General features: G+C 44.0%; 1 protein-coding gene across 10 annotated transcripts in view; it reads right to left on the bottom strand.

The window, feature by feature from the left end:
* Positions 1 to 22314, bottom strand: part of DOCK7 (dedicator of cytokinesis 7) — a 278665-nt gene that overhangs the window by 57815 nt on the left and 198536 nt on the right. For 6 of the 10 annotated variants that reach the window (XM_089654662.1, XM_089654663.1, XM_089654657.1 and 3 more), the window contains 4 exons: positions 11205 to 11301; positions 5402 to 5536; positions 5160 to 5312; positions 1497 to 1655 (listed from right to left, as the gene is read on the bottom strand). In XM_089654662.1, coding sequence (XP_089510788.1) covers positions 1497 to 1655; positions 5160 to 5312; positions 5402 to 5536; positions 11205 to 11301 — 544 coding nt within the window. Of the gene's footprint in view, positions 1 to 1496; positions 1656 to 5159; positions 5313 to 5401; positions 5537 to 11204; positions 11302 to 17223; positions 17242 to 22314 lie in introns of all 10 variants that reach the window. The other 4 variants (XM_089654661.1, XM_089654654.1, XM_089654656.1 and 1 more) reach the window with 1 other exon arrangement.

The following is a 22314-nucleotide window of genomic DNA, read 5'->3' as shown; positions in this document are numbered from 1 at the left end:
TCCACTGAAGGGTACTGTAAATGCTACAGCATATTAAAAATATCTGAGACAATTGGCCACATCCAAACTTCTGGTAACCATTTGAGGAAGGTCATTTTCTGTTCCAGCATGACTGTGCCCGTGCATGAAGCCAGCTTTGTAAAGACAAAATTTGATGAGTTTGAGTTGGAGGAACTTGTCCTGACCTCAACACTATTGAATGCCAATGGCAAGTTAGGCCCTGCCATTGGCTTCCAACCTTGTGGTAACAGTTTGGTGAAGACCTTTTCTATTTCTCCATGACTGTGCCCCGTGTACAAAGCCAGCTTGGTAAAGACATGGTTTGATGAGTTTGCTGTGGAGCAAGAGAAGTGGCCTACATTGTGCCCTGCGCCTACTGAACAGTTTCAAAATGAGATGGGACATATGCCGTGTACTAGATCTTCTCGACCAGACCTCAAAAATTGTGTTTTGATTGAAAAAAGGCAAATTCCCACAGGCATTCCAAAATCCTGCATAGTCTTCCCAGAGGATGTAAAAGCCACAAAGTGGGGAGAAGGGAGGAGGGCAACTCAAAAAGAGAAGTACAGCCAAAGTTTGTCTGTCTGTACTTCTGTGAACTATAGGAGTGCAGTTTGTTCTGCATTCCTGTGACCCATTTTCAGCCAACAGCGGGCTAAAGTCCACTGGCGGCTGACATCACTCAGCCAATCCAGACTGGGGAAAGATCCCAACTTTAAAGTCGGGATCCACCCAGATCCCTGGACCAGCACCTGGCTCAACCTCTTAGCGATCTGCTGAGAGCATGAGCCAGCTGCTCCTGCTCCCTCCACAGCCCAGAGCTCCAGTAAGCAGAACAACCAGCGATGACTGTCACCAGCTCTCTGCTCACAGAGCACTGAGGACTGAGCGAGCAGCACTCTTTGATCGCTCAGGTCTCAGTCTTAGAGCTGGCAGGGGACAAATGCAGCATTGGAATGATGCTGTATCCACTTAGATAATTCACAGATCTTTCCACCAGCACCCCCAGCATAGATTCCCCCCCCCCCCCATCCACACCACCAGTACAGCTCCCCCTAGTACAGATAGAGATCTCCTACCCAGTACAGATGCCTCTTCCACCAACCCTACCGCCCCACACACACTCACAACAACAGTATAGCTCCACCCAATACAGCTTCCCCTTTAATGATATCCACTCATTAGACCAAGAATTTCAGAGTGAGGAGAAGTCATCCCTCAGCTATGTCATCAGACCTGAGCAAAGGAGGAACAAAAAGAGAACTTCCTGGCTCTAAACTGCACTTGCCTGTCCCAGTCCCTGCCAGATAGCAGCAGTGCTTCTGCTGTGCAGTGAGTAGGGGGTACCAATGGACAATCTGGGAGGGTTTGGACCCCCCTATTCCCTCATAAATATCCCCTCATAAATGTCTCAAATTCATTTAAAAAACGGAATACTGGCGATGCGATGGAAGCCTTGACCACCTGTCACAGGAATATTAGAATTTCAGAGTGACCTGATCAGGAAAAGTCGTCTCTCGAAGCTCCAAATCTTCCTCTGCGTAGGTTAATATCGTCTTCAGAGAGCGACGTAAAAATTCTTCATTGAAATTCTGAGATGTCCCAACCAGGGAAGACAGGGACATGGTGACCTGCATCTTTACACGGGCAAAATTCTGTAAATATAAAAAAAAAAAAAAAAGATTTTCAGAGACACATATAGGTGGTGATGCCACTACTAGAGTCCTAAAAGAAACAGCTAGGGTGAAAGTTTGACTAGTTCCACAGTCACAAGTTCATTTCCTATTTGGTTACAATTAGAGATGAGCGAATTATTCAAAAATTCGGTTCGGCTGATTCGCCGAATTCGCCGAATAAATTCGCTTTGAGCCGAATATATATTCGCTGTGAATTTAACTTATAAAAAGGGTGTTTCTAGGCTTCAGAGAGCCTTTATATTAGTGCAGAACACTGTACCTTTAATTTAAATGCCCTTGGAGTCTGCTGGGGAAGAGAAATAATACTGTCAGTCAGTATGACATGCAGATGAGTGCCGTCGATCTTAGAATCACCGCACACTTCACTCATTTGGGCAGTCACGGGGCCAAAACCAGAGTGTGGAGCCACAGTGTGGCGGTGGAGGCAGCAGCAATGGGAGGCCATACAGCACCCTATGACAAAATGGAACCCACCAGCAGTGTGAGGAGACCTGAAAGTGGCACATGGCAGAGTGTGGCGATGGAGACAGCAGCAATGGGAGGCCGTACAGGGACCCATGACACACTCTGGACCTGGCAGCAGCATGAGGAGGCGGTACAGGGGCCCATGACAGATTACGGGCCTGGCAGCAGCATGAGGAGTCGGTACAGGGGCCCATGGCAGATTACTTATTATTTAGCACAATCGGTCAATTGCAGCTTGCCGTTGGCTGGAAACTGTACGTTCATGTCACTGGAATGCACTAATCACCCAAAAAATATTACCGCCACCCGGCGTGTAAATGGATCTAACTCTTTGAACGTACAATAGTGGTTGTGAAGCAGAAAGTCAGTTTATTTTGCACAATCGGCAAACTGCAGCACCAACTGTGCACGACAGCCACCAAAAAAAAAAGGGTGTATGTCACTTTAAATTTTCGATTCTTTGATAGCTGTGGCCCTAACTAACGATTCTGTGTCCCTGAGTAACGATTCTGTGTCCCTGAGTAACGATTCTGTGTCCCTGAGTAACGATTCTGTGTCCCTGAGTAACGATTCTGTGTCCCTGAGTAACGATTCTGTGGCCCTGAGTAACGATTCTGTGGCCCTGAGTAACGATTCTGTGGCCCTGAGTAACGATTCTGTGGCCCTGAGTAACGATTCTGTGGCCCTAAAGTCTCTGTGGCCCTAACTCTGTCCCTTAATACACACAGGTCTGTCTCTCTTGAATGACCGGAGGCTAATGGAGAATTCTAAGATGGCCGCGATTTATAGCTCCACCATTACACAGTGCTGGCTGGCTGCTGATTGGCTAATGCGGTCACATGTCATGAATGCATTATGGGTCAGCGCGCCTTGTCTGCGCGCCTTCCCAGAGATCCCCGCCCCATCTTCTCTGTCCATTTTCTCCGTCGCCACACATGTCGCCGCCATTTTTGGGAAAATTCGATTCGTGCATCCGAAGTTTGCTAATCTTCGGATTCGTCGCGAATAGAATTTTTCCAAATCTTCGGAACGAATTCCACTTCGTCATGTTCGATTCGCTCATCTCTAGTTACAATATTCTTTCCCCTTCTAATCTCACCCTTTTTCTTTCTTCACAAATTCACTCCATAGAATGTTTTTACTTGTCATTAATATGAAAGTGCATTTTTTTTTTAAGCCTAACCCTTATATAATCTTTTATTTTTTTAACCACTTCATAAATGGCCCCCGCATTCACTGCCTGTGAGCCTGGGAGCGCGCGGCACCGCGATCCGGTGCCTGCTGTGTCCTCCAGACACAGAGGAACACCGATCGCTGTACGGGACCTCTGTGTGAGGTCCCGATCATATGATCACTGATTGGCCAATCAGTGATCACATGAATAGTAGTAAACAAGATGTCACTTCCGGACATCATTGCTTACTACGTGTGAAATCTGTGAATGATCACTGAGGTCACATGGTACAGGGCTATTCACAACAGCCTTGTACCATGTGACAAGCTGTGACCAATCACAGCTCTCTCAGTATTTCTCAGTGCCTGCAAGAATGCAGCCAGAGAGAAGGAGAAATTATTGCTTTTACAGCCTTTATGGGAGTAAAAGCAATCAGTATAAAAAAAAAATAAATAAAAAAAAAAATTCTTCACCCCCCCCCCTCAAGTAGTACAGTATCACTGTACTGCTAGGGTGACAGTGTGTTAAAAAAAAACAAATCCATAAATAATAATATAAAAAAATAAAATAAAAATGTAAAAAAATCTTTTGAAAAATTATAATTTTTGGTTATAAACTAATTTGGGTTATTTTTGTTTTTTTACTAAAAAGATAGCTGAATACATTTTGGCCAAGATTCATGAAGACAGATTTGTTTGCAAAAATTTGTAAGAAAAACACTTGCTTTTCAAATAGTTTGGACTTTCATTTATATAGCAAAAAAAAATAAAAAATTCCAGTGGTAAATAAATACCACCAAAAGAAAGCTCTATTTGTGTGAAAAAAATAATAAAAATGTCATATGGGCACAGTGTTGCATGACTGCGCAATTGTCATTGAAAGTGTGATAGCGCTGAAAGCTGAAAATTGGCCTGGGCAGGAAGGGGGTGAAAGTGTCCGTACTTGAAGTGGTTAAAATAGTCCCCCAGGGGTTAAAAACCAGAAAGGGCTACAATACAGTGCTCTAATGTGCCCTTCACATATTTAAAAAAATATTAAAAAATTATTTTTATAAATACCTTGACTTAGTATTAGGCTAGGTTCACACTTGTGCAGCTCTTTTGGTGGGCACTAAACCCCACAGTTGTGCCACACGTCACATGCACAGCCATGCAGAGCAGTGTGCAGGAGCTGACAGGGGAGAGAACTGTTTACAGTTTTCTCCCTCCGTCGGAGACGCTCGGCAATCACCGGGTGCCGTGAGTAATCACCGGCTGGGACCCGGTGATTGACAGCCAAGGCCTCGAATGGCGGCGAAGGTAGGGCACACGTGGCTCCTACCCAGAACTGAAAATCCACGTATATATACGTGATTTTGCACACCCGTGCCACCCTGTAGCAGTACTTTTTTCTATACGGCGGATGGGAAGTGGTTAACAAACGCTCTGTACACCATGTCGTTTCTTCATGTTGGTATTGCTGTAACATAGAATAATGAAATACTGTGAGTTCTCTCCCTCCGTCGGAGACGCTCGGCAATCACCGGGTGCCGTGAGTAATCACCGGCTGGGACCCGGTGATTGACAGCCAAGGCCTCGAATGGCGGCGAAGGTAGGGCACGCGTGCCCCCTACCCAGAACTGAAAATCCACGTATATATATGCGATTTTGCACACCCGTGTCACCCTGTAGCAGTACTTTTTCCTATAGGGCGGACGGGAAGTGGTTAACAAACGCTCTGTACAACATGTCGTTTCTTCATGTTGGTATTGCTGTAACATAGAGTAATGAAATACAATGGTCTGCAAAAGAAAAAAATCATTGGTCGATGATAACTGAACTCACGTTTCCAATCTCAAAGTTCTGTCTCATGAGCAGGTAGAGGGAGGCGCTGGCGTGGGACCGGATGGTGCCGATGCTGCTGCTGCAGTGTCTGAGCAGGCGAAGGCAGAGATCCGCGCACTGCTCTGTCTCTTCTTCAAACAACAGCTCCGGAAACTGCAGGAACAGATAATGAACGGGGTGACTTATAAGAACTTCTAGACCTGCTGAAAATGCTCATCTTGTTCAGAATGCAGACATCCTACCTTAGAGACCAATGCTCTCTGGGTGGCAAAGCAGTGCTGCAGGTAGAGGGCGCTCTGATTGCAGGCCATACTGTGCAGTAGAGTCTTCAGCACCCCACCAAGGATACTTTCTTTGGACTCTGTCATTGACACGGTCTGTGCAGGAGAAGCAATCATTATTAAACTCAAACCCTTCCGCATGGACTGTTCCAAGTTTTTGGTTAAGTGGAATAGTGTTTGGACTACCGTCATATCTTCAGTGCTTAAAGGTTAATAATGGCAGCAATGCCAAGCTGCGGGTTCTAAAGCGAGCAAAATCCTCTCTTGTATTAGGAGAGGTATAGACTCCAGAGAGAGAGAGATCATTTCCCCGGTACAAATCATTAGTAACACCTCATCTGGGATATGCAGATCAGTTTTGGGCACCAATTCACAAAAAGAACATTGGGGAACTGGAGAAAGTACAGAGAAGGGCAACCAAACTGATAAGAGGCATGGAGGAGATCAGCTTTGAGGAAAGATTAGAGGAACTGAATTTATTCTCTACTGAGAAGAGGAGATTAAGGGGGGATATGATCTCCATGTATAATACATAAGGGGGGATATGATCTCCATGTATAATACATAAGGGGGGGATATGATCTCCATGTATAATACATAAGGGGGGATATGATCTCCATGTATAATACATAAGGGGGGATATGATCTCCATGTATAATACATAAGGGGGGGATATGATCTCCATGTATAATACATAAGGGGGATATGATCTCCATGTATAATACATAAGGGGGATATGATCTCCATGTATAATACATAAGGTGGGATATGATCTCCATGTATAATACATAAGGGGGGATATGATCTCCATGTATAATACATAAGGTGGGATATGATCTCCATGTATAATACATAAGGGGGGGATATGATCTCCATGTATAATACATAAGGGGGGGATATGATCTCCATGTATAATACATAAGGGGGGGATATGATCACCATGTATAATACATAAGGGGGGGATATGATCTCCATGTATAATACATAAGGTGGGATATGATCTCCATGTATAATACATAAGGGGGGATATGATCACCATGTATAATACATAAGGGGGGATATGATCTCCACGTATAATACATAAGGGGGGATATGATCTCCATGTATAATACATAAGGGGGGGGGTATGATCACCATGTATAATACATAAGGGGGGGATATGATCACCATGTATAATACATAAGGGGGGGATATGATCACCATGTATAATACATAAGGGGGGGATATGATCACCATGTATAATACATAAGGGGGATATGATCTCCATGTATAATACATAAGGGGGGGATATGATCGCCATGTATAATACATAAGGGGGGGATATGATCACCATGTATAATACATAAGGGGGGATATGATCTCCATGTATAATACATAAGGGGGGATATGATCTCCATGTATAATACATAAGGGGGGATATGATCTCCATGTATAATACATAAGGGGGGATATGATCACCGTGTATAATACATAAGGGGGGGATACGATCACCATGTATATTACATAAGGGGCGATATGATCTCCATGTATAATACATAAGGGGGGATATGATCTCCATGTATAATACATAAGGGGGGGATATGATCACCATGTATATTACATAAGGGGGGATATGATCTCCATGTATAATACATAAGAGGGGGATATGATTTCCATGTATAATACATAAGGGGGGGATATGATCTCCATGTATAATACATAAGGGGGATATGATCTCCATGTATAATACATAAGGGGGGATATGATCACCATGTATAATACATAAGGGGGGATATGATCTCAATGATTTGTACCGAGGGAAATGATATCTCTCTCTCTGGGGATACAATCTCCATGTATAATACATAAGGGGGGATATGATCTCCATGTATAATACATAAGGGGGGATATGATCACCGTGTATAATACATAAGAGGGGATATGATCTCCATGTATAATACATAAGGGGGGGGATATGATCACCATGTATATTACATAAGGGGGGATATGATCTCCGTGTATAATACATAAGGGGGATATGATCTCTGTGTATAATACATAAGAGGGGATATGATCTCCTTGTATAATACATAAGGGGGATATGATCACCGTGTATAATACATAAGGGGGGATATGATCTCCATGTATAATACATAAGGGGGGATACAATCTCCATGTATAATACATAAGGGGGGATATGATCTCCATGTATAATACATAAGGGGGGGGGGGGTATGATCACCATGTATAATACATAAGGGGGGAAATGATCTCCATGTATAATACATAAGGGGGGGATATGATCTCCATGTATAATACATAAGGGGGGATATGATCTCCATGTATAATACATAAGGGGGGGATATGATCTCCATGTATAATACATAAGGGGGGGATATGATCTCCATGTATAATACATAAGGGGGGGATATGATCTCCATGTATAATACATAAGGGGGGATATGATCTCCATGTATAATACATAAGGGGGATATGATCACCATGTATAATACATAAGGGGGGATATGATCTCCATGTATAATACATAAGGGGGGATATGATCTCCATGTATAATACATAAGGGGGGATATGATCACCGTGTATAATACATAAGGGGGGGATACGATCACCATGTATATTACATAAGGGGCGATATGATCTCCATGTATAATACATAAGGGGGGATATGATCTCCATGTATAATACATAAGGGGGGGTATGATCACCATGTATATTACATAAGGGGGGATATGATCTCCGTGTATAATACATAAGGGGGATATGATCTCTGTGTATAATACATAAGAGGGGATATGATCTACTTGTATAATACATAAGGGGGATATGATCTCCATGTATAATACATAAGGGGGATATGATCACCGTGTATAATACATAAGGGGGGATATGATCTCCATATATAATACATAAGGGGGGATACAATCTCCATGTATAATACATAAGGGGGATATGATCTCCATGTATAATACATAAGGGGGGGGGATATGATCACCATGTATAATACATAAGGGGGGAAATGATCTCCATGTATAATACATAAGGGGGGGATATGATCTCCATGTATAATACATAAGGGGGGATATGATCTCCATGTATAATACATAAGGGGGGGATATGATCTCCATGTATAATACATAAGGGGGGGATATGATCTCCATGTATAATACATAAGGGGGGATATGATCTCCATGTATAATACATAAGGGGGATATGATCACCATGTATAATACATAAGGGGGGATATGATCTCCATGTATAATACATAAGGGGGGATATGATCTCCATGTATAATACATAAGGGGGGATATGATCTCCATGTATAATACATAAGGGGGGGATATGATCTCCATGTATAATACATAAGGGGGGATATGATCTCCATGTATAATACATAAGGGGGGATATGATCTCCATGTATAATACATAAGGGGGATATGATCTCCATGTATAATACATAAGGGGGGATATGATCACCATGTATAATACATAAGGGGGGGATATGATCTCCATGTATAACACATAAGGGGGGATATGATCACTATGTATAATACATAAGGGGGGATATGATCACTATGTATAATACATAAGGGGGATGGTGATCATATTCCCCGTTATGTATTATACATGGAGATCATACCCCCCCTTATGTATTATACATGCAGATCATATCCCCCCTTATGTATTATACTTGGAGATCATATCCCCCTTATGTATTATACATGGTGATCATATCCCCCCTTATGTATTATACATGGTGATCATATCCCCCCTTATGTATTATACATGGAGATCATATCCCCCTCATATATTATACATGGAGATCATATCCCCTCATATATTATACATGGAGATCATATCCCCTCATATATTATACATGGAGATCATATCCCCCCTTATGTATTATACATGGAGATCATATCCCCCCTTATGTATTATACATGGAGATCATATCCCCCCTTATGTATTATACATGGAGATCATATCCCCCCTTATGTATTATACATGGAGATCATATCCCCCCTTATGTATTATACATGGAGATCATATCCCCCTTATGTACTATACATGGTGATCATATCCCCCCTTATGTATTATACATGGAGATCATATCCCCCCTTATGTATTATACATGGAGATCATATCCCCTCATATATTATACACGGAGATCATATCCCTCCTTATGTATTATACATGGAGATAATACCCCCCTTATGTATTATACATGGAGATCATATCCCCCCCCCCCCTTATGTATTATACATGGAGATCATATCCCCCCCTTATGTATTATACATGGAGATCATATCCCCCCCTATGTATTATACATGGAGATCATATCCCCCCTTATGTATTATACATGGTGATCATATCCCCCCTTATGTATTATACATGGAGATCATATCCCCCTTATGTATTATACATGGAGATCATATCCCCCTTATGTATTATACATGGAGATCATATCCCCCCCTTATGTATTATACATGGAGATCATATCCCCCTTATGTATTATACATGGTGATCATATCCCCCCCCTTATGTATTATACATGGAGATCATATCCCCCCCCCCCTTATGTATTATACATGGAGATCATATCCCCCCCTTATGTATTATACATGGAGATCATATCCCCCCCTATGTATTATACATGGAGATCATATCCCCCCTTATGTATTATACATGGTGATCATATCCCCCCTTATGTATTATACATGGAGATCATATCCCCCTTATGTATTATACATGGAGATCATATCCCCCTTATGTATTATACATGGAGATCATATCCCCCCCTTATGTATTATACATGGAGATCATATCCCCCTTATGTATTATACATGGTGATCATATCCCCCCCCTTATGTATTATACATGGTGATCATATCCCCCCCCTTATGTATTATACATGGAGATCATATCCCCCCCTTATGTATTATACATGGAGATCATATCCCCCCCTTATGTATTATACATGGAGATCATATCCCCCTTATGTATTATACATGGAGATCATATCCCCCTTATGTATTATACATGGAGATCATACCCCCCCTTATGTATTATACATGGAGATCATATCCCCCCTTATGTATTATACATGGAGATCATATCCCCCCTTATGTATTATACATGGTGATCATATCCCCCCTTATGTATTATACATGGAGATCATATCCCCCCTTATGTATTGTACATGGAGATCATATCCCCCCTTATGTATTGTACATGGAGATCATATCCCCCCTTATGTATTATACATGGAGATCATATCCCCCTTATGTATTATACATGGAGATCATATCCCCCCTTATGTATTGTACATGGTGATCATATCCCCCCTTATGTATTATACATGGAGATCATATCCCCCCTTATGTATTATACATGGAGATCATATCCCCCCTTATGTATTATACATGGAGATCATATCCCCCCTTATGTATTATACATGGTGATCATATCCCCCTCTTATGTATTATACATGGAGATCATATCCCCCCTTATGTATTATACATGGTGATCATATCCCCCCCTTATGTGTTATACATAAAGAAACCTTTCTGTGTTACTTGGCATTTCAGAAGCTGAGTCCTGTGCTCCCAAGGATTCAAATACCGAGATACACCACCAGAATTTTCTGTTCCGTACTACCGCGCCATCTGTGCAAAGCAAAGTGATGGGGGATCACCCTCTCCCGATATTGGGCCCTCTTATGGAGTATCATAGCATCTCCGCTTGTCTTTGGACTCTTGTTCCTCACCTGTACGATGATCTCCAGGGTATCCAGAATGATGAGATTGGCCTCCGTAGCCAGATTTCCATCAATTAAGGCCTCGTGTTCTAGCTCTGCCCGGGACCTGGCGTAAGAGAGCGCACATTGCCTCGTCATGAACAGCAGAACCACCAATTGTCATAGATGACGGTATAAAATAACGAGACATTGACCGAGCTTTACAAGGCCTTTCACTACTCTTTGTCTTTCCACGCGGAGATGTCAACTAAAACACAATTTATAAAGTGTGAAAAGCCTGCAAGTGACGTTCACAAGCATGTATGTCAGCATTTCTGCAACCGGAGAGATTTTATAACTCAACTCCAGGAAGAAATTACACTTTCAGTGGATTTTTCTGCAGAGCTAGCACAAGCAGCTGAATGGGTCATCGTAATAGCTTCCTAAATTCTCTGAGCCAATCACGGCTTTATCACTTTGGAGTTTTGATGTTGACGAATACTTGTGCACACAGATATTCTCCTACGAAAGCCGAAGCCTCACTTTTACTTTCTTAAATATTCGGGTTTAAGGTTTATTAACATTTTGGATTGATCGAGAGCACTGTAGTTGTTCAATAATGAAATGAATCCTCAGAAATACAACTTGCCTAATAATTGTGCACACGGGGTAGAGGACAGCGAGGATCACTGTAGAAGCACCAGCTACTAAAGGGATTCTCTGCTTCCCCCGGAATCTCACAGACGTGGAATATGTAGAGGTACATTGTTCCAACCTGGAGCAAAGTAACTACAAAAGACATCCATACCTGGAGATCAGCTTCAACATGGGACTGTTCCGCTCTTGGTTGTGTCATCCTTGCCACCTTGCAGGCTTTTCACTGCACATTCAGTGCTAACATTGTAGGAAATAAGTATGCTGTACTCATGGATCTCTTGTAGTATCACAACAAATGAACTAAAGCAGCCATGAGCAAAACTAACTTTTTCCTAGTTCTGGTTCTAATAAATGAATCATGTTCAAAGAAGACAACCACAGCCGAAGGAAAGACACTCTGAAAACGTAATGCAAGACATGCAAAGAGTGTTAGTGGGTAATCAATACATTGTCACAATACAGGACATTCACTTCTCAGGTGTGTTATTGACATGTATGAACAATGTGCACACAGGATTCCAGACCCCCCCCCCCCCCAACATTAAAAAGAAACAAAACCATACAATGCATTAAAGCTTGTTATAGGTTAGTCATAAATGAAAGGTACGATCCCCTGATCATATACGGGGGTACAATGCTGAGATCATATACGGGGGTACAATCCCCTGATCATAAATGGGGGTACAATCCCGTGATCATATACGGGGGTACGATGCCCTGATCATATACGGGGGTACGATCCCCTGATTATATACGGGGGTACGATGCCGTGATCATATACAGGGATACGATGCCGTGATCATATACGGGGGTACAATCGCATGATCATATACGGGGGGGATACAATCCCATGTTCTTATACGGGGGGGTACAATCCCATGATCTTATACGGGGGGGTACAATCTCATGATCGTATATACGGGGGTACAATCCCATGATCATATACGGGGGTATAGTCTCATGATCATATATATGGGGGGTACAATCCCATGATCATATATATGGGGGGTACAATCCCATGATCATATACCGGGGGTACAATCCCATGATCTTATACGGGGGGTACAATCCCATGATCATATACGGGGGGGAAAATCCCATAATCTTATATGGGGGGTACAATCTCATGATCGTATATACGGGGGTACAATCTCATGATCATATACGGGGGTACAATCCCATGATCTTATACGGGGGTACAATCTCATGATCGTATATACGGGGATACAATCTCATGATCATATACGGGGGTACAATCTCATGATCGTATAGGGGGGGTACAATCCCATGATCTTATACGGGGGGGGGGAAAATCCCATAATCTTATATGGGGGGTACAATCTCATGATCGTATATACGGGGGTACAATCTCATGATCGTATATACGGGGGTACAATCTCATGATCATATACGGGGGTACAATCCCATGATCATATACGGGGGTACAATCTCATGATCGTATATACGGGGGGTACAATCTCATGATCATATATGGGGGTACAATCTCATGATCGTATGGGGGGGTACAATCCCATGATCATATACGGGGGTACAATCTCATGATCGTATATACGGGGATACAATCTCATGATCGTATATACGGGGGTACAATCTCATGATCATATACGGGGGTACAATCTCATGATCGTATATACGGGGGGTACAATCCCATGATCATATACGGGGGTACAATCTCATGATCGTATATACGGGGGGTACAATCCCATGATCATATACGGGGGTACAATCTCATGATTTTATATACGGGGGTACAATCTCATGATCGTATATATGGGGGGGTACAATCCCATGATCATATACAAGGGGTACAATCCCATGATCATATACGGGGGGTACAATCCCATGATCGTATATACGGGGGGGTACAATCCCATGATCGTATATACGGGGGGTACAATCCCATGATCGTATATACGGGGGGGTACAATCCCATGATCGTATATACGGGGGGTACAATCCCGTGATCTTATACGGGGGGGTACAATCCCATGATCGTATATACAGGGGTACAATCCCATGATCCTATACGGGGGTACAATCCCATGATCCTATACGGGGGTACAATCCCATGATCCTATACGGGGGTACAATCCTATGATCTTATACGGGGGTACAATCCTGTGATCTTATACGGGGGTACAATCCCGTGATCTTATACGGGGGTACAATCCCGTGATCTTATACGGGGGTACAATCCCGTGATCTTATACGGGGGTACAATCCCGTGATCTTATACGGGGGTACAATCCCATGATCATATATGGGGGTACAATCCTATGATCTTATACGGGGGTACAATCTGACCAGTAGGGAAGAAGTGTGCACACACCATGTTTCTCTCAGAGGCCACTAACTGGATAAAATAAAAAAGATCCAACCTTGCCTAAAAGTGATCACCCCGGGATGTCTGGTACTGTCCATAAATACAAGAAGAATTTCCTGTACCAAGACAAACCGGTTGGATCAGTCTATAAGCATTTTATACCTGTCTTCTCTAATTGACCTTCCAACGGAGAGGGGAAGGGTTAGAACCTCTGTCAAGTCTGCTTTTCTATTTGTATTAAGATTTCCCTTCACATGAAACCCAACTTGGGGCAACTCCAAGCCATCTCTAACCCATCCTGCAAGTTGTTTTGTTTTTTTCTTGCCTTATGAAACAAGGTATACTCACCTAAGTGGACCATTTCAAGATGTGGGTCGGTAATCCAGTGTTGCAGATGTGCCCATGTTGGCCAGTTCCCAACAACACTCTCCTCCCCTCTCCTTCCTCACCTCCACCGCTGATGTCACTCTCCTCCTGGTTCACAAGAGGACCCAGCCAAGGGACAGCCAACACCAAGTGTCCACATTATGCACAAGGCATAACAATATGAACACCCAACGTTTTAATGCATTGTAGTGCATTACAGCCCATTCATTTTGCAGTGCTTTGCAATAAGGGGTGAATGGGCCCATAAGAGGCTGGATCTTCCCACCAAAATAAAAATCTGACTACTAAGTATTATTGCTGTGACTCTTCGAAGGACTACATAGGAAGTGAGATTAAATCTCCACAAAAGGGAAAACAGACAGCAATGAAAAAACCCTGTTGGGGGTCTCTTATCTTCATACAAGGGGGGTTGGGCGGTCTAAAACGACCTTGAATTTTTATGCCAATGCACAGGAGATGGCATGTAGAAGCATCATCGGGTAATATTGTTGCTGATTAGTCTGGAAGGGGAACAATAGTGAATGTAACAGAGTAAGTTGTCTCTTGAAACTTGGCAGTGGTCTCTAGCAGTATTCTACGACATGTCTGTAGTATCTAATGGTCAACTTTAAGTTTGTGGGAGACTTAACCAGTGTTCTTTATCACAAAACCACAACCTCTGGTAATCTCTTTTATGAAAGTCTTGCTCATATACTAACTCAGTGGCACTTGCGACTGGACCCAGGTATTCTGCCACTGTAGGGGGGCCCAGAGCTGGAGCCAGCATAGGGCACTCTGTGTTGAACCCTGGCACCCAGTGCTGGAACAAGTTCCAGTACAGAGCTCTGGTTACATACCTGCGTGCGCTAATGTGTTCACCTGATTCACTTGTCCCCCCTCCCTTTTGTCTATTGTGCTTCAGTTTGTGAATGAATGGGAAGCCTCGTACAGAGCTATTCCTGTCCATTCATCCTGTGCAGTTGACATTACAGAGATGGAGGGCTGTGTCTGTTTAGACCCCCAATATCTCACCTATGGGGCTCCTAAAAAACTGTAAAAAATAATAAATATAAAAAATGGATGACACCAATGGAAGAACTACCAGGGTCACAAAGGTTGCACTTGGGGCTGAGCCCTGGCATTCCACCACTGTGAGGGGCCCTGGTTGGGGGCTGTGACAGGAGTCACTTTGGGTGGGGGGCCCATGGAACCAAGCTCACTTTGGAGAGGTGGGGAGACCCTTGTCTTAGCTTCCCATATCCCTATTATGTGTAAGTCACTCTGTTCCTGTTAGGGGTACAGGGTGATCTGTCCTAATATTGAAGTGGGGGGTTGTTGATTGTTTAAATGCCATGTGGTTGCTTCCTATTGTTCTATTGTGTGTCTGGCCTGCGAGCAAACTATTATGGGATGTATGTGTTTATGTGTATTAGCTTAGTGGGGGGAGGGGGTTGTCTCCAGCAGCCCTCCCTCCTGATGGGACTGTCTGCTGGTGTGAAGTTTGAAAACCTGTGTGTCTCTTGTTACTAAATGTAGATTGCCCCGCCCTGTGTCATTATGCAGGGAGGGGGGCTTGTCTTGTATCTTGTATCTGTGTTCAAATAAACGAGTCTACGTTCTGGATTACTTCAAGACTGGTGTCATCTAATCTTGTATGGTCAGCTGTGGTGTCTGTTGTCAGTGTTCGGACAGGGAAGCGGTATTCTAACGGAAGTACCCAAGTGCAGTTGGGGCCGGTTCCATTACAGGGGCCCCTTTATGTTTCTTGCACTGGGGCCATGAAGGTGCTAGTTACTTCTCTGTACTAACTACAAAGCCATTCACAACACTGCTCCCCAGCTACGTCACCATCCTCATCTCCACATATCGCCCAAACCATCATCTCCACTCCTCCCAAGACCACCTTTTCTGTAGCTCCCTCATCAAGACTTCTCTAGAACCTTTCCCATCCTCTGCAAGTCCCTACCCCCACGCTGTCCAGTTGTCTCCTACCCTGTCTGTCTTTAAAACTCATTTATTCAGAGAAGTCTACCCCGACTCCACCTAAAAACTGTATGCTGACCACCTTCATCAGCTCATCCCCATTGCTATTACCTTTTGTACCACATCTCGCTTTCTTTTAGATTGTAAGCTCCAGGAGCAGGGCCCTTCTAATATTGAACTGTTTTATATTTGTACTGTCTCTCTTTATATTGTAAAGCACTGAGAAAACGGTTGGCACTATATAAATCCTGAATATTATTATTATTATTAATAATAGTAATAATAATATAATAAAACACAACTCTCATCAATGACTTTGGTAACACAGCACTGGTAAAAAAAAAAAAAAAGCAAGTGCTGCAAGTACAAAGATTTGCATTCTGCTCCAAGTTGTGGTTTTGGGGTCCCTTTTGCAGTTTTAGGTCTAGTTCAGGTCTACAGAAACCAATCAGCACAGGTCTCTACCTTCGCAGTGTTGGGCAACAAATGTCATTAATATTACTATATCTATTCAAAAACACACAACATGATTTAGGCAGCTGTGCATATTAAATAAAATAAAAAAGAGAGGAAAAAACATAATACACACATTATAAAAAGACAGGGAACATTAAATACTAAAACGGTCTTAACGGCACGTGACGGACGTGTAAGATGCAGAGGCGAATATAAAAGAGGAACACACCAGGGAGACAGTACCTGCAGGGTTTGTGGCTTCTAAATTTACCGCACATGTGAAAAGACAATCAAAAGCAGAAGTTAAGAAGGTGTGATTGGAAAGGAGAAGATTCCACAATAGTTCCATGGTACAGGAAAGAAAGCTCATTACAGGTCATCCATGTGCTCAGATTTGGACAAGGGAGCCAGTCAGTCCAGTTTAAAAGCCACTAGACAGTGTTAAAGCTCAACTCCAGCCGAAACCTTTTTTTTGGGCATTCTGGATAGTGGTGTTGGTGGTGGTAGTGGTGTTGGTTGTAGTGGTATTGATGGTAGTGGTGTTGGTGGTGGTAGTGGTGCTGGCGGTGGTAGTGGTGTTGGTGGTGGTAGTGGTGTTGGTGGTGCTGGTGGTGGTGTTGGTGCTGGTGGTAGTGGTGGTGGTGGTGGTGGTAGTGGTGTTGGTGCTGGTGTTGGTGGTAGTGGTGTTGGTGGTATTGGTGGTGGTAGTGGTGTTGGTGGTGATGCTGTCTTTGTCCCCAGAAGGGAAAGTTGCTCTCCTTTCCTGGAGAACGCAAAAAGTGAAGAGGAATTCTCTCCAGTAGGCATGCAGACGGCAATAAAATCCTAACAAGGGTTCCAACCCTTCATCACTCTACCGGCTGGAGTTTGACTTTCAGGATCCACAGTCTGCAAGTCACATGCAAGTTTTACATTTTGGGTGCACTGGCTCCCGGACTCTGGGATTTTTCTAGTTTTCAATTATACACAACACACATACAGCAGGAAAGATCTCCTTTTTCTGCGATTGGGCTTTAGAGCACAACACCACATTGTTGTACACCACCTTGGGCAGAAAAGAAGAATTCTAGGTATGGTATATTCTTACATAGGTACATTGGTCCTGCTTGAACCAATATAACTAAACCTATACAACACCTGTGGGATCCCTCTAGGAGTTGGAGACCACCAAAAGTAGGCCCCCCTACTCCAGTGATCTCCACTAGCTTCCGGGTCCTGTGTTTGCCCTGCTGCACTGTGAACACAGGAGGTCAGCTGACCGGCACCGGTGCCATTCAGAGAAGGCTTTGCACTTTCTTAGTGAATGCAAAGCAGTCTCTGATTGGATGAGTGGGAAAGCAAGGTGTCACCACCCCGAGAAATTTGAGAAACACAAAGCGATCTCTGAATGGCAACTGTGCGAGTGGCCAAGTGAAGATCACTGTAGTAGTGGTGCCTACTAAAGGAATTTACAACTTCTAGAGGGATCCTACAGCTATGGCTCATATATACACTCACCGGCCACTTTATTAGGTACACCTATCCAATTGCTTGGTAACAAAAATTGCTAACCAGCCAATCACACGGCAGCAACTCAATTTATTTATTTCAGGTACTTATATAGCGCCATCGATTTACGCAGCACTTTACACACACATACATACATATATATATATATATAGATATACATACACACACACACACACATTCACATCAGTCCCTAACCCTCAAGGGGCGTATAATCTAAGGTCCCTAACTCACATTCATACAGAACATACTAGGGACAATTTAGACAGGAGCCAATTAACTGCCAGCATGTTTTTGGAGTGTGGGAGGAAACCGGAGTACCCAGAGGAAACCTACGCAGGCACAGGGAGAACATGCATTTAGGCATCTAGATGATGCTGATGTTCAAAACGAGCATCAGAATGGGGAAGAAAAAGGTTTTAAGTGACTTTGAATGTGGCATTGTTGTTGGTGACAGACAGACTCGCCTGAGTATTTCAAAAACTGCTGATCTACTGGGATTTTCATGCACAACCATGTCTAGGGTTTACAGAGAATGGCTAAAAAAAGAGAAAATATCCCGTGAGTGGCAGTTATGTGGACCAAAATATCTTGTTGATGTCAGAGGAGAATGGGCAGACTGGTTCGAAATGATAGAAAGACTCATGCCAATCTGGACCAAAATCTCTGAGGAATGTTTCCCACACCTTGTTGACTCTATGCCAGTGCTTCTCAATTATTTTCTGTCATGCCCCCCCCTAGGAAGAAGAAAACATTTTGCGCCCCCCCGCGCGACTGTAAATAGTATTTTTGCAGCAGCACCTCTGCACTGCACACTTACCGGCTTTTCCCTCACTCGATTTTCGCGGGTCCGCTAGGCTCCGCCTCCTCGCCCGTGATTGGCCGCCTGTGTACCTTTCCTGAGCTACAGTTCTGGCGGCCAATCACCGGTGAGGAGGCGGAGCCGAGCGGCAGGAGTGAGGGAGTGGCCGGAGTGACGGAAGGAGCAGCGCTTCCTGGATGGATCATCGTGGGAGCCAGGTAAGAGACAGCAGCCCTCTGCCCACCCCTGTACTTAGTGTCCCTTCTGTCGGAAGGGGGGGGGGGGGACGGCGGCGGCACCACGTCGCCCCCCTAAAAAGTTCCACCCCAACGTATACCGGTGTATAAGACGACCCCCGACTTTTGAGAAGATTTTCAAGGGTCAAAAAGTCGTCTTATACGCCGGAAAATACGGTATGTTCCCCGAGGTCAAACGTGCCCCCCCCTGGGGGGCGCGCCCCACTATTTGAGAAGCACTGCTCTATGCCATGTAGCATGAAGGCACTTCAGAAGGCAAAAGGGTGTCCAACCCAGTTCTAGCAAGGTGGACCTAATAAAGTGGGCGGTGAGTGAATATATAGTTACATTGGTGCAAGTTGGACCAACCTAACGATGTAAAATGTATACCACAACTGGAATTCGTCTTCAAACATGTAGGCCAGGCAGCAGGAGACCAACTTTCTGATTCATTTTTCTTGTAATTTCTATAGAAGATTGAAGTATACACTATGCACATTGGTCCAAACTACTCAGTGGTGTGTCTACAGCTATCCAAAGAATGTTGATCTAGACAGAATGTCTGGTGGGTGCAAAACTACTCTACGGCAAATGTGACCCTCAACGCACCATAACCCAAGCACTTGAGGACACTCATGGGTGAAGGGATCCTTTATGACCGTGCACTCAGGATAGGCTACAGAAAAAAAATTTATTAAAATGAATAAAGAATGAACTGACCTGTTATTCATTTAAAACAAATTTACTGAAGAAAAGGACTAAAATGTTTATTGAAGGGATGGATGGCAAAGGATCTCTAAGGTTCTCGTAATGATGAAATGTATGAACATTGGGCTGGCGGCTCCCACAAAGCAAAGGGCTTTTCCAAGCCACTTTGGACTGTGACTGAAGGGGAGAATGTGCAAGATTGAAGCGCCACACTGTAGTGCCAAAATCCAAAATGGCAGCCGAAAACTGTATAACAGGCCAACACGTTTAGGGGGCTAATCCTCGCTCCCTTCATCAGGGCTGGAATCAATATAAGACTGTGTGAAACTAGAACATTCAGCCCGGGTTCACACTGATGCGGTGCGGAATTTGCGTTGATTTCTGTGCAAATTCCGCACCCCATCACAATCGCGCCCCGTTCATGCGAACCGCTGCGGGTGTGTGGATGTTACCTCAACGACACCCCGAAATCGGTTCGCAAAACGCGCTGCGATGTGCAGAATCGGATCGCATAGGTGTGAATACCCATGCGATCCGATTCTAATGCGGACCGAAAAAAGGTTCCTGCAGCTTTTTGGTGCGGGTGCAGTGCGATACGAGCAATACAAAATGTATGGCTCAAATCTCACCGCACAGAATTCGCATGTGATTTGTACAGGAATGCAGTGCGGTTCCTGCGCGAATCACATGCGATGTGCCGCATCGTGTCAGTGTGAACCCGGGCTGAAAGAAAAAAAATGTACTTGCCTACTTTTATTTTAATGAAGTCTCTTTGAAATCTGACACTACAGCGTGGGGCCTCATCCACACAATTTAGGCTTGGCAGATCATTTGAACGGCATATGTATTGCAGATGGCACCACCAATGCTAGATTTAATTCTACAGCTCTGCAAAGGATGGGAAAAATAAAGGATTTTAGGTTTAAAGGCTAATTCCACACCATGTGACACCCATATTTAGTTCACAGCTCATACGATTGTGCTATTTGTTTGGTTTTTCTAAAAAAAATAAAAAATTCAGCATGTTGGATCAGGCACTGTTGATTGCAGCACGAAAATCGTGTGTTGCAGCTGGCACGTGAATGATGCAAAAATTTATATATTTAAATTTAAATATTTAAAACTTTGTTCAGTTTTCGACTCGTCTATGGCCTGCATAAAGCGGAGCTCCACCCAAAAAGGGAAGTTCCTCTTTAAGGCTTCGTCCCCTGCTCCCCGTTGCCAATGAAGCCTTTTGGGAACGGGTACCCAATTTTGACAGGTACCGGCTCCCACTTCTGCTGCAATCGGCAAGGCAATTGGAAGCAGAAGTTGTCCTCCGTCCCCATAGTCTACTGGGACACGTGCAGGGGCGGACTGACCATTTGGAAACTCGGGCACTGCCCGAGGACCCGAGGTCAGTAGGGGGCCCCATGAGATGCCCCTGGTACCTTTTTCATAGGCTTTTTTGAGTTTGGGCAAGGACACAGGAGCCCCATGATCCCCTATTGCCCAGGGGCCCCATGAGTTGTCAGTCCGCCCCTGGACACGTAATAGGTTACTGAAGACTACGGGACCATCTACAAGCGCATGCGCAGTGGGGCACCTGGTTGTGACAGCTTGCGGCTTCACAGCTGGGAGCCCACTGCGCATGCGTGAGTAGATGCCGGAGGCGGGGAGAGAAGATGGCTGGTGAACCCGGCTGCAGCGAGGACACTGCCGGATCGAGGAACAGGTGAGTGTTTTTTTGTTTTTTTTTTTAAAGATAGCCACTACAGTTTTTGGAGTGGCTGATTTTTATTTATTTTGACTGGAGCTCCACTTTAAGTTAAAGCAGAGTTCCACCTGAAAATAAATAAATAAAAGTCAGCCACTACAAAAACTGTAGCGGCTGACTTTTAAAATACAGACACTTACCTGTCCCTCGGTCCACCACCGCTGGTTTCACCGGCCGTCTTCTCTCCCTGGTGCCGGCATCTTCAGTGTGGGCACCCAGCTGTGACAGCTTGCGACTTCACAGCTGGGAGCCCTCTGCGCATAAGCGAGTACCTACACTGAAGATGCCGGCGCCGGGGAGAGAAGATGGCTGGTGAACCCGGCTGC

This window comes from Staurois parvus, unplaced genomic scaffold, assembly GCF_062004578.1.
Source record: "Staurois parvus isolate SC_StPar_1 unplaced genomic scaffold, SC_StPar_1.0 ptg000786l, whole genome shotgun sequence".
Lineage (NCBI taxonomy): Eukaryota > Metazoa > Chordata > Amphibia > Anura > Ranidae > Staurois > Staurois parvus.
This window is presented reverse-complemented; position numbering and strand designations above follow the sequence as displayed.